Here is a 12,294-nt window from a genome sequence, read left to right as displayed (position 1 = left end):
TCACAGATCCAAAACATTAAAGTACGAATAATCAACAAAAACCAAAACGGTTTTCATCAAAACAAAAAACCTGAGCTCAAAACACAAAACGATGACGGCTTTTTTCCAGGCGTAGCGTCCTTGAAGGACGATGACGGCCTTGTTTGGCTTCAGAAACTTCACCATTTTTGGGTTTAAGGTTTTCACTGGTTCCTCTCTCTCTCTCTCACACGCCGTTCAGGGTTGAAAAAAAAGGAAATCGAATTCTAACAAGTATCCATTTTCAGATCTGCAGTTAACCCTGAAACAGAAATGAAATTGAATTCGATTAAGGAAACAAAATCGAGTGCGAGAAATAGAAGAAGAATTGATTTCGAATTTGAATGGAAGAATTTTTTTTAAGAAGATTGGAAGAAGATGAAGCTGGAAACGAGTATAAGCCAAAGAAGAGGAAGATGATAATGTTGGTGGAGGAAGGCAGGAGAGAAGAGACTAGGAGTTTTGAATGGTGATTGTTGAAGATGAAGGTGAATGAATGGGGGAGACATGAGTTTGAAGTGGAGAACACATGGACACTGCAAAAAATCTGATGAAGAAATGATAAACATTAGTTTTTTTTTTTCAAACCCAGATCAATGTAAAACAAATTTTGGAAATTATTGCAATTTTTAATTTGTTGTTATTTAAAATGTTTTTTCATAATAATATAATTACTTTCTTCAATTTTAAAAATGATATTATCCACATATGCAGTGCCACATAGGTGTTTTATTTGCCACATCAGTTAAAAATCTGCCACATCTGCGTTTTTGGAGGAAAAAATGGGGGGTAGGACGAAAAGTGCAACAAAAATGATAACTCAAGGACAGTTTTGTTCTGTTTTAAAAGGGCATGACCAATTTCGCGAGTAGGCCAAAACACGAGGACCAAAATTGTAATTAAACCTATAAGTAAAACAAATTAAAGGTGCATGTGCTAGCTTGCAAGTTAAGGAACGAAGAGAGTGAGGAAGGAATGAGAAGAAAAAGAAATAGGGGAATGTAATTTGTAATCTACGCATTCACATGTTGATACATCGGTTATCACCGGATAAAGATCAAACAATTCATATTTCAATTTAAATTTTGATTTAAAAAAACAAACTAAATTATCGATCTTGAAATCTTAAATGTTCATTTATAATCTAACAATCATAGATGTGTCGACTGCATGAATGCAAAAAATTATCGACTATGGGCATTCTAAATTCTATAAGAGACCAGTACTAATGAGTAGATTTTTATTTTATTTTATTTTTTTGGTATATAAAGAGAGGAGGATCTTTGGTTAGGTCTTTCAATGTAATTTTTTTTAAACAACCCATTATTGAAAGATAAACTGCACAAGACGGCCGGTGAAACGAAACAAAGAAACTATAACGGACATCGTAAATATGCGGCAATCCAACCCTCAAAAAACAGACCCATGAAACAAGACACGTAAAACACAAACACCCTACAGTCATAACACTGACCAAAACAAAAAACTATCTCAAAAGACAATTTATGGGGTTCCAACACCACTCATAGAAAGGGCGAGATGAAATCTGTAAACGATTTAGACTCCACTATTAGGACAAGACCTTGATATCATCTAGTATTTCATCAACCCACAATCGTTGAAAATTCTATCATTTCTAATCTTCCATATCACCCATATAGTGGCATGCCAAATTAACCTATAACTCTTACGAAGCTTCTTGTTTCTAACATCCTATTTTCAACATTCAAAATGCACAAACAAACTATAAGGAGTTAAAAAATTAATGTTAAGCTACCGGAACACCTTTTTCCATACCTTAAACACCACATCACAATGCAAAAAGACATGAAAATAACTTTCTTCACCACCACCACATAGAGCACAATTCAAGGAAGCACCCAACTGTAAGACATTTCTATTTGCAAGCTAACCTTAGTTGAAATACGGTCTATAAGAAGCTTTCAAGAGAATGTTACAACCATTGAAGGAGCCAAACTTTTCCAAACTAAACCGAAAAATGTTTCTTTCTTCTAACACTAATTGTTCTTGAAACATCTTCGTTGTACACTACCACCAAATGATTTTTTTTATTTTTGTATTTCTAATAAAAAAATCTGATTTCAAAATACAAAGTTGGGTTAAAATCAACTCTATTTACTAGCAAATAGGTTACATAAAGTTTAACTAAGCAAACTATTGCTTTGATTTTATTTAACTAGAACAACTATGGTCATGTTGTCGAGTCTTTTTCTTTTACAACAGTGATTCTAATTAAACTACCGGTAATAAGGATAAAGGATCATCTTCATTTATCAAGAGAGATGCATATTTTCATTAATTTAGTTTTTAGATGTCTAAAGAATATCTCTTCAAAAAAAGGTGTAGAAAAAGTACTCCCTCCGTTTCAAAATGAGTGTCGTTTTAGCCAATTGCACACATATTAAGGAATGGAATAAAATAGTCAAATGTCATAGCAATTTTACAAAATTATCCTAATCAACTATTGGTTTGTTTTTTATTAAAGAAAGAATAATACTTTGGAAGTAGTGTAACATAGTATTAATTGAAGGGTACAATTGAAAAGAAAAAGTTATTATTGCATTGGAAACCGAAAGTGACATTCATTTTGAAACAAATTTTTTTGGCTAAAGCGACACTCATTTTGAAACGGAGGGAGTATAAAGGTAAACATTTTTAAAAAGAGAAATGATATTTGTACAACCTTTTTTGAGAACTTTTAGACAATTTTCTCTCTCATACTCACATTATATTCTTACTCTCTCTCTCTTCCTTTTTCTCTCTCCATTGTTTTTGACCAATGAAAAGAGAGAGAAAGGAGGTTGTCATCAAAGTTGTTAGCAAATGTTGTTTAAATATCATTGTTCTTTTAAAAAATGTGTATCAACCAAAAAAAAAACATTTTATCAAAATGTGAGACATTTTAATTAAACATTTATACATCAAATGATCAAAACCCTATTAACAGAGATGTCCAACTCTTTTAAGCAATGGAGATGATCACTACTCAACTACTACTCTATGTGTAATAGCATCAACGATTATAGCATGTAATTACTGCTTAATATTTCTCACTCTGTGTAACAGCATCAACGATTATAGCATGTAATCACTGCTTAATATTTCTCATTTTGTTTCACCGATCTACTTGATGTAATTTTATGTTGGCAAGTGGCAACTACGAACGAGAGCAAGCATTTTTTGATGTCCTTATGCTTTAAGGGCATATGTATTCATTGAAATAAATTAATTTTTAACTTTTTAGAAAATAAATTGACATAACTTTCAATGTATAATTTTTATTTTTATAGATCTAAGAATACATGTTAGCATTTCTCTTATTTAATTTGTCAATAAATAGTCAAATCGGTCAAGCAAAAATAGGATTCACCTGGAAAATATTAAATAGCTCTGTAGTAGGCATTTTGGCCACGATGAATCTTCAATAAAAAGAATGGTAGAGTTAAGAATCTACGAACAGGCAATAATTGGATAGAAGAAAGACTTCATAAATCATGCAATTTTTTCGTTTCCTAACTCAACTCGGCCATTAATTGGGTTGACTTAATCCGTAAGCACTAATGTTACCAAACAGTTTGGAAAGCTACACAGTGATTGTCATGTTAGAAAGTGGAGGAAGATAAAGGTTGTTTTTTAGGCCTTTTGCATTGTTCAAAAGCTCCTTAAATTTATCGAATTTTAACTCTCTATCGTACTAAATTTATCGAGAGTTACGGTTCAATCATTGTTTTTGGATTAGAGTGTAACTCTCAATCAATTTATTTCAGAAGTTGAAAAATCTTGTAGAGCGGTAGAGCAATCACCGAGAAAGATAACATATAATCCTAAAACTTGGAATGGCATAAGTACAACTAATTAGCTATTATGAAGAGAACAAGGTGGTGTTTGAATCAATTTGGAAGTGAGAATTGCATTTGTTGCCACCTAATGCCTCCTAGGCCCCTCAAAAATGTTATGTAGATAATTTCTGAATGACATTTTTTCTTTAGCTTTAACACATTTGGTGGATAACTTTCGAATGACATTTTTTTAGCTTAAAGGAATATTGAGGGAGCCAGAAAAGCAATTCTCTTTGAGAGTTTACGATGGACTGATATGAAAAAATTTGGACTAGCAGACCAAAACAATAAGGACTCCTTTTTCCACCCAATTGATTTCTCACGGGGCCTATTTTGTTCAGATTATATAATTCGAAAGGCATAAACATCACATAAAAACGTCCAAAACATGTTAAAACATTTCAGATTTTAGAATAGGACGCCCGAGAATCTCATATGGTGGAAAAAATAATGGCCAATAATAAGGGTTAGTTGTAGATTTTGATTTGAGAGTTTCTTTTACTCCAAATGGTTTCTAAAAAATAATGACCCTCTAGATTTACCAATCCATACGAGTCGCATCCAAATGGATAAATACGAAGAAAAGAAAATAGCAAATTAATTTTTTGGTTAAACAATCATTAGATGATTTTTCATCACCCCAAACATTTCTTATAACATTTGATTTGTTATCATGCGCGCCAAAACACACTTTTTTTATAAGTCCAGATTGTGTAGTTCAAATAAATCGCGAGTTTTGAAAAATGTTAGGGGAGAGGACTGACTAACCATTATCTAAAATTTGAACAAATTGTGCGCAGCAAATAGTCCATTTGTATGCAATAAAGCTCCGGCCATAGTCGACCCAGCAAATTGATCATTGTTGCGATTACGAGGAACCAAAAGATAGAGAAAATCACTCTAATAAAAAGTATTGTCTTTGATAAAAATCAAATCCTCAGGAAGTCCATTTAGACTTAAATCCGAGGAAAAATTCTAGTATGGTCACAAGATCAAATAAACAGTGTTTTGCACACACATAAAGAAGTATTTTTAAATAATAAAGAGGAAATTGATAAAATAAAAATAAAAATTGGATGTTTTGAGGATAACCTTTTTATGTGTGTATGTCTAAACACTATTTATTTGGTCGTGTGACCATAAAAAAATACCTCTAAATCCTAGCTCTGTTACTGCCCTATACGTTGTAACAATCTTAGGCTAAATTCTACCAACTTTCCCCAAGAACGTCATTCTGCTTTCTCACTATATAACCCTCATCCATGATATTATTGTTGGTCAGAAAACATTTTTCAGTAAAAGCTATAAAATGCAACCCAATACAATTAACCTCCCACCATGATAAGGTCCAAGAAAGGATTAAAGTCATGATGATTTGCTCAATCTGCCGCGCTTTTGGTAGTGTATCTTGGCATATTTAAGCATCTATGGGGCAGATTGAACAATCTTCAAAAGTCATTACGGAACTATTGGTCCTGTCATCTGACGCTGGTCACACATTAAGATTTCTAACTATTCGCTGGGACTCCGTCTAAAGGGACTACTTAGTGGCGTAAAGTCGTGACAAGGTCCAAGGAGTGATTAATATTATTACAAGTTTAATAGTCACACCTTCATTTGTAAGAGCTGAACCCATGGCCCTAAAATCACACAACAATTTCAACTATTAAGCCAAAAGCTACGCCTTCAATTTATTCAAAACTAAAATGTAAACATGAAAAAGTTACTTTGCACAAAATCTAACTACCAGGTGCGCCTAACTTCAGCCAAAGCTTCGAAACTAGCCCTGGTAATAGCTCAGAGAGCAAGAATGCAATGTAATGTATGGAATAACAGCACCAGGAATGTCAAAAAAACATACATAATTGAACAAAAGCATAACAATCAAGCCAGGGGTTAACTTTTTAAGCAGATGAGAAGTGGCATTCAAAAACTTTAATCAACAAAATGAACGCTAAAATGCATTACCATCGCCCATTGACGAGAAAAAAGATAACCAACAAACTCAAGATAACTACTGCAATACACGCATCACAGCCAAGTGCATCACGTTAAGACCCTAGTAACACAACTTCTTCTCTGCAGGACACCACACCAGAAACAATTAGATGCACATTACAAACCTAACATTCACCAATTAACCCAATTGTAAGAGTCACAGATAGATCAAACTCTATAGCCTGTGTTATGCTGTTTACTTAGAGCTATTATAGACCGCATCACCGCGTGCTTTCAAATTTCAATTTCAACAATAAAAATACCATCACTGGTCTCAACTTATTCTGATGTGCATCCTTTTTGTATTACAACTTTATGCTAAGAAATGCTTTGTAAGCCAGAAATATGAAGGCCTAATGAACTTCAAGAAACTTCACACATAGTTATAGATAGACAAAATTATACAAAGCATAAATTACCATAATTTTAATGAAAATAAACCAGTTTTGATGACTGATTGCAGCAAAATTTGATAGCAGCAAGGGTGGGCACAGGAGAAGAACAAACACAACAATTGTCGAATTTCGTAGCATTTGATCTTTTGTGCCCTCACTAAAGTAGTTTTCTATTCTTAAATTGAAGCACATAACTACCAGATTTTTCCAACTATAGAGTCTATATACTCTTCGTAGCATTTGATCTTTTGTGCCCTCACTAAAGTAGTTTTCTATTCTTAAATTGAAGCACATAACTACCAGATTTTTCCAACTATAGAGTCTATATACTCTACATGAGTAGTTTTGTATTCTCTGATCTCGCACATTTGATCACAGTAACACTCACAGATGATATGCTCTCACACATCCATTAAGTTATGACTTAAATTAAAGCCTTCAATATATAATCCTACCAAGTTCACATCTATCAGCTATATCCAACCAGCTAAATAACTAACATAATACTCAAAGGTTAAAGGCGCTAGCATGTAGATTTGCAGATTAAGCATATAGCTAATTATCTTAATTCTATTTGGTGTTCTGCACTGAAAACTACAGTAATATAAAACATCAAAGACTAGTCGAAGATGCGTGTTTGTGCATACAACAGTCTTTTTCCGGTTACCAGTCCTGCTTCTCCCTACAATCATTTAACCCACTTAACAACTGAGTAGTATTACAAAAGAGAACTAAAATTGCTACAAGAGAAGACATGCATAAAAAACTTATATAAAATCAGACAAACGTGTATCTTCATTCTATGTGCAAAATTGGAGTTTGAATAAATCAAATAATTGCTGGTAAATGACACAACAATAACTGTAATCATTCACCCACAAACAGCAGCTTGTGACTTTATACAATACTATCTATCTATCTAGGAAAACAAAAACAATAGAACAAAACTTCATTCTTTCAATTTTCAATTCTTATGCCAAACCAAAGACGGATACATTTATATTATCATTACATCGCAGAATTTCAGATTAAAAAACTTAGGTCAATTAGCGACACAAAAATCATAAGGACAAAAAAGACTTGATTGCTACATCAAAAACTAAACGATCCAAAATTTACATCATGTAAACCCTAATTTAAATAAATCTTCCTATTCAAGAGCTAGTGAATTTGGTGACAGCTTTGGTTCCCTCGGAGACAGCGTGCTTAGCGAGTTCACCAGGAAGAACAAGACGAACAGCAGTCTGAATCTCACGAGAGGTGATGGTAGGTTTCTTGTTGTAGCGAGCAAGTCTGGAAGATTCCTGAGCGAGCTTCTCAAAGATGTCGTTGATGAAGCTGTTCATGATCCCCATAGCCTTGCTGGAGATACCAATGTCAGGATGAACCTGCTTGAGAACCTTGAAGATGTAGATCTTGTAGGTTTCAACGCTCTTCTTGTTTCTCTTCTTCTTCTTATCAGTTGAGGATGCTTCCTTTGGGATCTTCTTCTCTGCTTTCGTTTTCTCAGCTGGTGCCTTCTCTGCAGGCTTCTTCTCTGCGGGTTTCTTCTCTCCCTTTGGTGCCATTGTTGATCGAGAGCTTAAAAACTGAAATTGAAAACGAAAGAGTTATACAGAGAGAGAGAGAGTAGAGTGTTTGAATTGTGATTTTGCGCTTGGGTGTGGAATGGTTTATATAAAAATGGTTAATGGCCTCTCTCTGATTGGCTGGTTTATAGAATACGCGGATCGATGACGTGGATGCTTCATTTTGGGGGGAGATTTTTGAACGTCAGAGTCTTCGGCGCTAAAAAAAACTTTACATTTTCGTTTTTTTTAAAAGTTTAGGGGTATTTTTTTTAAAAAAATAATAATTTTGGGGGTTAGACATCTCGATTTCTTTTATTTAGAAAAAAAAAATACAAAATTTGCAAAAAAAAATATATAAAAATAATTAATAGCGGTAGAGTTTACTATCTATTTGTGTGAATCTCTTTTTAAATGATATCCTCCATTTATTTTTATAAATGGAGAAGGTTATGAATCGAATTTTGGTGTGGAGCATGTTGGTTTAAGAAAGGAAATTGTGTTTAATTAAATACTCTTTTTTCAAACTTAAATAGGAAAATAACAAAACCCTGATTGGCCGAAAATAACAAACTGAAAACAAAAACAAAAAATTATTAAAATTAGGCTAAAATAAAAATACTATGAAATTAATAAGGAAACCCTACTACATTAATCTCCTCCACTTCTAAAGAACTTGACCCCGAGTTCTCGTTCTAATAAAGAGTTTCACATGCATGATGATTCCTCCCATGAACAAGGGACCGCCCTCTTGGATCTCATTGAATGAAATGCAAAGATGATTTGATTTGGAAAATATAGCAGTTGCCTTTATCCCATTGAAGAAATATAGCAGCATGTCGAATACTTTTTATATCCATCATTTTAGTCTCTGTCATATTTTTCATAATTATGTACTTTCCAGCAAAAGACACGGTTGCGATCGTTTTATAGTGGGCAATATTTACCATGAATTATGGAGGTGTAATCTTCTCTTTTGTGCTTCTTGGCAATATTATTCCATACTGTTGAAATCCACTCACAAGTTGTATCAACAATTTGAACATTTTTCTCACTCAAAGTCAACATCTCATCGACTACAATTCCAAAAGCAGGCAACATGACTACGTCACCCTTGTTGACAACCTCAAATTGCTTATTTCCTTCGACAATAGGAATATTCTCCAGTTTAATCTCCTCTAGGCACTTATTAACAATTGTGATGTGGATGATTTCATTAGTAATCGCAATTTTGTTATTAGGAGATTGTTCTACGACCTCATAAGCAATTCGAACAGTCGCACCCTTTTTGGTTGCAGTCACTGTCTTTTCCTCTTCTATTACCTATGAAGAACTTGAATCCTCAATAATTTGATTGTCTCCCCCCATGTGGAACCCAAATCGGTCCACCTCCCCTGTTCTGATTGTTTTTGTTATTGATGATGTCGTCAACCATAGTTGTCAACGCCGTTGTTGTTGTGGTTAACGCCGCTATCTGAGTCATTGTTGTTGTGGTTAACACTGCCATCTTATCTTTGATCATCGCAGTTAAAGCCGCGATTTTAGTCATCGATTTATCCCATGGATGGTCACTTTAGGAAAAGAACAAGAGAAACCTTCTCTGATACCAACTGACTCAGAACGGAAGCAAGAGTTAACAAGCGCAAAGACAAAAGATAAACAGAAAGATTGCAAGCGACAAACCTGTCAAATAAAGGTTTCCAGAATCCACCAGAATTTAGAGAAAAGACTCAGATATATTATTGAATGAAAAAGTTGCCTCTTAGGCTACAACTGTTAATCTTAAATAGGGAAATAACAAAACTCTAATGGGCCGAAAATAACAAAGAATTTAGAGAAAAGACTCAAATATATTATTGAATGAAAAAGTTGCCTCTTAGGCTACAACTGTTAATCTTAAATAGGGAAATAACAAAACTCTAATGGGCCGAAAATAACAAACTAAAAACAGAAACAGAAAATTGCTAAAATTAGGCTAAAATAAAAATACTATGAAATTACTATGGAAACCCTCATACATCAGGCCTCATCACTTGTATAGCCTAATTAAGATAATTAAACGCGACATGAATGTTATTTGATATCCAACAAAGTAAATATGGGGTTTCAAATTAGGGTTCATCAATCATCACCTTAAAAAACTTTCAAAACAATTCATCATCTTCATCGATGAAGATTTTTATTCAAACAAAAAACTTGATACCAAAATCAGATTTGAAACGATTCATCATACAAAAAGTCAACATTCATTCTTATCATCATCTTCTTTATAAAAAAAAACCCAGAAAACCATCATACAAAAACCCTGAGATTGTTAATTTCGTTTGTTGGTTTGTGTTATAGAAGATTAATTCACCTGAGATTTTTACAGAAAATGATGATGGTGATTTGGGTCGTGATTTTATGTTGTGGTTTTTAGGTAGTTGGTTGGGTAGGAAGATGATAGAGATGAAAATGATGGTAGGATGAAACTCAAATCATATTTCCCCTCTCTTCCCTCAACGATTCAGATTCCCCTGTCTCCCCTCTCTGTATTGGTTTTGGTTTGGTTGAAGAATCTAATACTTGAAATCTAGGTAGTTGAGATGTGGTGGTGGTGGTGGAGCCACGACGGATAACGGTGGTCCGTTTGGAGGGAGGCCATGGACGATGGTGGTGATAGTGGTGGGTTTGTTATGGTGGTGTGGTGGTGGTTGTTGGGATGGTAGAGAGAGAAAGTGAAAGAGCTCTCAAGCCAATACTAAAACGACACGTGTACCACACTTATCATTTAATTTAACATAAGGGACCAAAACATCTCATCATTCTTAAAGTTACACGCCTCTGAATTAACAAAAAAAAAACAAAATTGAAACTAAAACAAAGTTGTTTTTATCTTTTAAATCATATACGAATATTACGATAAATTCTTATTCTTGTTACATTAAAGTATCAAATTCAAGGAGGATGTCTTGATAAAAGAGTTACGAAGACAAGATTTGTAGAAAATTTTATTTGAATCCATGAAATTTATTTAGGCGACCAAATGATAAAGACATCACAATGCTCTCAGAGCGACAATAAAAATTACGATTAAAATAACATCAAAATCACAACAAACATTATAAAATAAGATTTCATGTTTCAATTGCATTAATCTTATCATCTTCCTCTTTCAGCTTCTTCTCAATAAACTCATCCAAATCTTTCAGTTCTTCAGCAGTGAGGTTGTCCACCAAATTTTTGTTTTGCATGCACTCATACATAAGCAGATCTATCTTTTTCTCATGTTTCTTGTTTTCCAACTTTCTTAGCCGGTCTCTAGCTTTAGCAATATTTTGCATGATTAAACCCTCTTGGTTCAAATTCTTGGTTTCATCTTTAACAGATGAATTCTGATACCTCTCAATCACCTTTTTTGCTCCCTCTCGATCTGGCCAGACCTCTACTTGAGAATTAAAAGGATTTGAAATAATAGCACAAGCAGAAACACCACAAAGAGTTGTGAGTTCTTTCACCTTCTTTATGATACCCTTCTTTCGTTTGTTGTAGGTTGCCTTCCTTGCCGCACTATTGGAGATAAAGGCAAGTTTCACCTTTTGTCTCATGGCTACGTCGAATTGTGAAGAAAAATATGAGAAACCAGGAAATAAAATGTGCGTTATCTTGCTTGTGTTGTCTCGCTTTTATAAATTAATTTGGGCTCAAAATTGAAGCATATCTTGGAATATATTATTTCCTTATTTTACAATGTATAAAATTGTATATTATATTAAAAATGAGTTAATTTATAATCATTGTTATTGTCAAAAAATTACACTGTCAATTAATCATAATCATATGATTATTAAAAAACGTTCGACTTTAATAAGAAATACTCCACTCGGTCTCAATTATAAACATCATCTCACTTTTTATATTCAATGAATAATTGATGTATTTGGTTTATATTATAGACCAGATACATTAGTTATGCAATAAATCTAAAAAATACAAGTTTCCTTATAATCGAGACTAGAGTACCTCTAAAAACACACACACACACGATTAGTTATGATTTATCGATAGTGTAATATTATTATACTATAAAAGTCTATTAGAATCAAATTCTTTAAAACATGGTCAACGAAAATTGATGTATTCATTCCAAAATTTGAATCAAGTACATTTACTTTGTTTGACCCATTTTTACTTATACTTTTAGGACGGATGGACTAGTACAATAAGTGAAATATGTAACTTTTACACCAGTTGTGTACAGCCGAGTTGTGATTTTGTATGAGTCAATATATTATTTGATTTATGATATCTTTTTGATTATTTTTTCCATACATTTAGTATCACTACATGTAACTGTAAAAACTAGTCATTCAAGTCCAAACTTATTTAACAAAAAAGTTATAAAAAATAAAAAAAATTACGACTGGTAAAAAAGTATTTTAAAAATTCTTTAATATTAGATAATAATAATTATGC

At 33.2% G+C, this 12,294-nt stretch overlaps 2 protein-coding genes and 1 pseudogene across 2 annotated transcripts; all 3 read right to left on the bottom strand.

Moving 5' to 3' along the window:
• Window positions 1-7,204: 7,204 nt before the first annotated feature.
• LOC146957807 (histone H2B-like) lies at window positions 7,205-7,912 on the bottom strand. The gene has a single exon (XM_085739245.1). The coding sequence runs from the start codon at window positions 7,837-7,839 to the stop codon at window positions 7,426-7,428; it is 414 nt and encodes a 137-aa protein (XP_085595371.1). The 5' UTR covers window positions 7,840-7,912; the 3' UTR covers window positions 7,205-7,425.
• A 685-nt stretch (window positions 7,913-8,597) lies between these two features.
• LOC146957806 (4-hydroxy-3-methylbut-2-enyl diphosphate reductase, chloroplastic pseudogene) lies at window positions 8,598-9,391 on the bottom strand (annotated as a pseudogene).
• Window positions 9,392-10,887: 1,496 nt separating this feature from the next.
• LOC146957805 (MADS-box transcription factor PHERES 2-like) lies at window positions 10,888-11,453 on the bottom strand. The gene has a single exon (XM_085727848.1). The coding sequence runs from the start codon at window positions 11,424-11,426 to the stop codon at window positions 10,956-10,958; it is 471 nt and encodes a 156-aa protein (XP_085583974.1). The 5' UTR covers window positions 11,427-11,453; the 3' UTR covers window positions 10,888-10,955.
• Window positions 11,454-12,294: the final 841 nt, after the last annotated feature.

The sequence above is a fragment of the Medicago sativa genome, chromosome 1 (genome assembly GCF_051527215.1).
Source record: "Medicago sativa cultivar Bolivia chromosome 1, Bolivia_mono, whole genome shotgun sequence".
In the NCBI taxonomy this organism is placed as follows: domain Eukaryota; kingdom Viridiplantae; phylum Streptophyta; class Magnoliopsida; order Fabales; family Fabaceae; genus Medicago; species Medicago sativa.
This window is presented reverse-complemented; position numbering and strand designations above follow the sequence as displayed.

What these genes read in the sequence shown, in the direction of transcription:
- LOC146957807 (XM_085739245.1), bottom strand. Translation starts at nt 7,839, where the DNA reads ATGGCACCAAAGGGAGAGAAGAAACCCGCAGAGAAGAAGCCTGCAGAG.
- LOC146957805 (XM_085727848.1), bottom strand. Translation starts at nt 11,426, where the DNA reads ATGAGACAAAAGGTGAAACTTGCCTTTATCTCCAATAGTGCGGCAAGG.